This window comes from Meleagris gallopavo, unplaced genomic scaffold (assembly GCF_000146605.3).
Source record: "Meleagris gallopavo isolate NT-WF06-2002-E0010 breed Aviagen turkey brand Nicholas breeding stock unplaced genomic scaffold, Turkey_5.1 ChrUn_random_7180001956033, whole genome shotgun sequence".
In the NCBI taxonomy this organism is placed as follows: Eukaryota; Metazoa; Chordata; class Aves; order Galliformes; family Phasianidae; genus Meleagris; species Meleagris gallopavo.
In genome coordinates, this window is record NW_011216642.1 from 1 (window position 1) to 3385 (window position 3385).

Genomic DNA, 3385 nt, shown 5'->3' on the forward strand with positions numbered 1-3385 from the left:
TGACCAAGACCATGACCATAACCATGTCCATGACCATAACCATGACCAATAACCATGACCATAACCATGACCATGACCAAGACCATCCACATGACCGGATCCACATCCATGTCCATCGCCGTCACATTTTATGACATTTCTGTGATCGGTTCCATCTCATTGAAATCTCTGTTGGATCCATGAAGGGTCTCAGTGGGGTCTCTATGGGGTGTCTATGGGGTCTCAGTGGGGTCTCTATGGGGTGTCTATGGGGTGTCAGTGGGGTCCCTATGGGGTGTCTATGGGGTCTCAGTGGGGTACCTATGGGGTGTCTATGGGGACTCTATGGGGTCTCTATGGGGTGTCTGTGGGGTCTCAGAGGGGTCTCTATGTGGTATCTATGGGGTTTCAGAGGAGTCTCAATGGGGTGTCTGTGGGGTCTCAGTGGGGTCCATATGGGGTGTCTATGGGGTGTTTATGGGGTCTCAGAGGGGTGACTATGGGGTGTCTGTGGGGTCTCAGAGGGGTCTCAATGGGAGGTCTGTGAGGTCTCAGAAGGGTCTCTATAGGGTGTCTATGGGGTCTCGGAGGAGTCTCTATGGGGTGTCTATGGGGTCTCAGAGGAGTCTCTATGGGGTGTCTATGGAGTCTCAGAGGGGTGTCTTTGGGGTGCCTATGGGGTCTCAGAAGGGTCTCTATAGGGTGACAATGGGGCCTCTATGGGGTCCCTATGGGGTGTCTATGGGTCTCAATGTGGTCTCAGTGAGGCCTGGCTGCTCAAGGCCGTGTGTCGGTGTCTCCGTCAGCGCTGTCTGTCCTTCCCCACAGGGCTGATGGCAGCCGTGACGTTGGACGAGTCCAGATTCACCTTCAGCAGTTACAGCATGTTGTGGGTGCGACAGATGCCCAGCAGGGGGCAGGAGTGGGCCACTATAAGGTATGTTGGAAGTTACACATCCTACGTGTCGGCGGTGAAAGGCCGTCGATCCAGGATCGACGTCAATACCGTGAGCTTCTTAGAAATTCCTGTGACCAGTTCCATCGCTGTGTGCTCACTTCTGCAGCTTTGGGCCGAGTTCTGTCCATTCTGAGCTCAGCTCCATCACTTGTGCTCTGATTTCTGGGCTCTGGGTGACACCACCGAAATCCAGGAGCGACGTCAATACAACAAGCGTTATCACCCCAACCACCACCAGCACAGGAATCTCTCGCGCAGCAGTAGGTGGCGCTGTCCTCAGCCCTGAGGCTGTTCAGCTGCAGCTTCAGTGTGCTCTGCCCGTTGTCCTTCGAGATGGTGGCACGGCCCTTCACCGCCGCCCCGTAGCCTGTGGTACTACCAGTGCTGCTAATATAGGCGACGTATTCCAGCCCCTTGCCAGGTGCTTGGCGCACCCAGAACATCTCAAAACTGCTGAAGGTGAATCCGGAGGCCTTGCAGACGAGGGTGAGGCTTCCTCCGGGCGTCTGGAGGCCGCCCCCGGACTCGTCCAACGTCACGGCCGCCATCAGCCCTGTGGGGAAGGACAGACAGCGCTGACGGAGCCGCCGACACACGGCCTCGAGCAGCCAGGCCTCACTGAGACCTCATTGAGACCCATAGACACCCCTCTGAGACCCCATAGACACCCCATAGGAACCCCACTGAGACCCCATAGACACCCCATAGAGACCCCATAGACACCCCATAGACACCCTATAGGAACCCCACTGAGACCCCATAGGGACCCCTCTGAGACCCCATAGGCACCCCATAGGAACCACACACAAACCCCATAGGGACCCCGTAGGAACCACACAGAGACCCCATAGACACCCCACAGAGACCCCACTGACACCCATGGAGGCCCCACTGAGACCCGATATGGACACCTTAGAGACCCCACTGAGACCCCATAGAGATCCCATAAGAGAAAGCACAGACAACCCTTAGAGATGCCAGTGAGATCCCATCAAAACCACACTCAGATCCCATGCAAAGCCTCTTAGAGATCCCGTGCCTCTTAGAGATCCTGTAGAGCCCCCACAGAGACCCCATAGAGACCCCACTGATGTCCCACAGTGACCCCATGGGGACCCCACTGAAGCACAAGTGAGGCCAGGGCCCACCTGGAGGAGCGGCCAACATCTCCTTCTCTCCCTGCGTTGTCACCATCAGCCTCAGACCACCTTCCTCTGCTTGCCCACTCCTCCTGATTGGCCCCAGCCTCAGAGGGGCGACAGTTTTGCCGGGGCTGGCAAAGACCGTGTAGCCAACACCCATTGAGACCACACTGAGACCCCATAGAGACACCATTGAAACCCCATAGGGACATTGTAGAGTGTTCACAGACATTTCATAGAGAACTCTTATGGAACCCGCAGAAATGTCATCGAGATCCCCTGCAGATCCCACACAAACCCCACCGATATATCACAAGGACCCCATAGAGACCCCAGTGAGTCCCCCGTGGGGCTTGGGCCCCTCAGGAGGAGTGGGCAAGAGGAGGAAGGAGGTGTGAGGCTGATGGTGGCAAAGTCAGAAGAGAAGGAGATGTTGGCCGCTCCTCCAGGTGGGCCCTGGCCTCACTTGATCTTCAGTGGGGTCCCTTTGGGGTCTCTATGGGACATCAACGGAGTCCCTATGGGGTCTCTGTCGGGTCTCTACGGGATCTCTACAAGGCACCAGTGGCTTTGCATGGGATCTGAATGTGATCTTGATGGGATCTCAGTGATGTCCTCTACGGGATTCGTTTGGGATCTCTTGGGGGTCCATACGGGATCTCAATGGGGTCTCTGTGTGATGTCTATGGGGTCTCTATTGGTCTCCCTGGCATATCCATGGGGTCTCAATAATGTCTCTAAGAGGACTCAATGCATTCTCTGTGACATCTCAGTGGAGGCTCAATGAGGTCTGTATGAGAAACCTGCGGGGTCTCTACAGGGTCTCAGTGGGGTTTCAGTGGCATCTCTATGGGTCTCAATGATATCTCAGTGGGTCTCAATGTGGTTTCAGTGAGGCCTGGCTGCTCGAGGCCGTGTGTCGGCGGCTCCGTCAGCGCAGTCTGTCCTTCCCCACAGGGCTGATGGTGGCCGTGACGTTGGATGAGTCCGGGGGCGGCCTCCAGGCACCCAGAGGAAGCCTCACCCTCGTCTGCAAGGCCTCCGGATTCACCTTCAGTGATTATTGGATGGAATGGATGCGACAGGCACCCGGCAAGGGGCTGGAGTGGGTTGCAGGTATTAGCTACAGTGATGGTAGATACACAAACTACGCACCGGCGGTGAAGGGCCGTGCCACCATCTCGAGGGACAACGGGCAGAACACACTGAGGCTGCAGCTGAACAGCCTCAAGGCTGAGGACAGCGCCACCTACTGCTGCACAAAAGAATCTGGTGCTGGTTGGGGTGCTTGTTGTGCTGCTCCCCC

At 56.5% G+C, this 3385-nt stretch overlaps 1 gene segment (V, D, J or C); it reads right to left on the minus strand.

The window, feature by feature from the left end:
- Positions 1–781: 781 nt before the first annotated feature.
- LOC104917136 lies at positions 782–2239 on the minus strand. The segment is given in 3 exon segments: positions 782–847; positions 1153–1562; positions 2086–2239. Coding segments are annotated over 3 exon segments (630 nt in total).
- Between the last annotated feature and the right edge of the window lie 1146 nt (positions 2240–3385).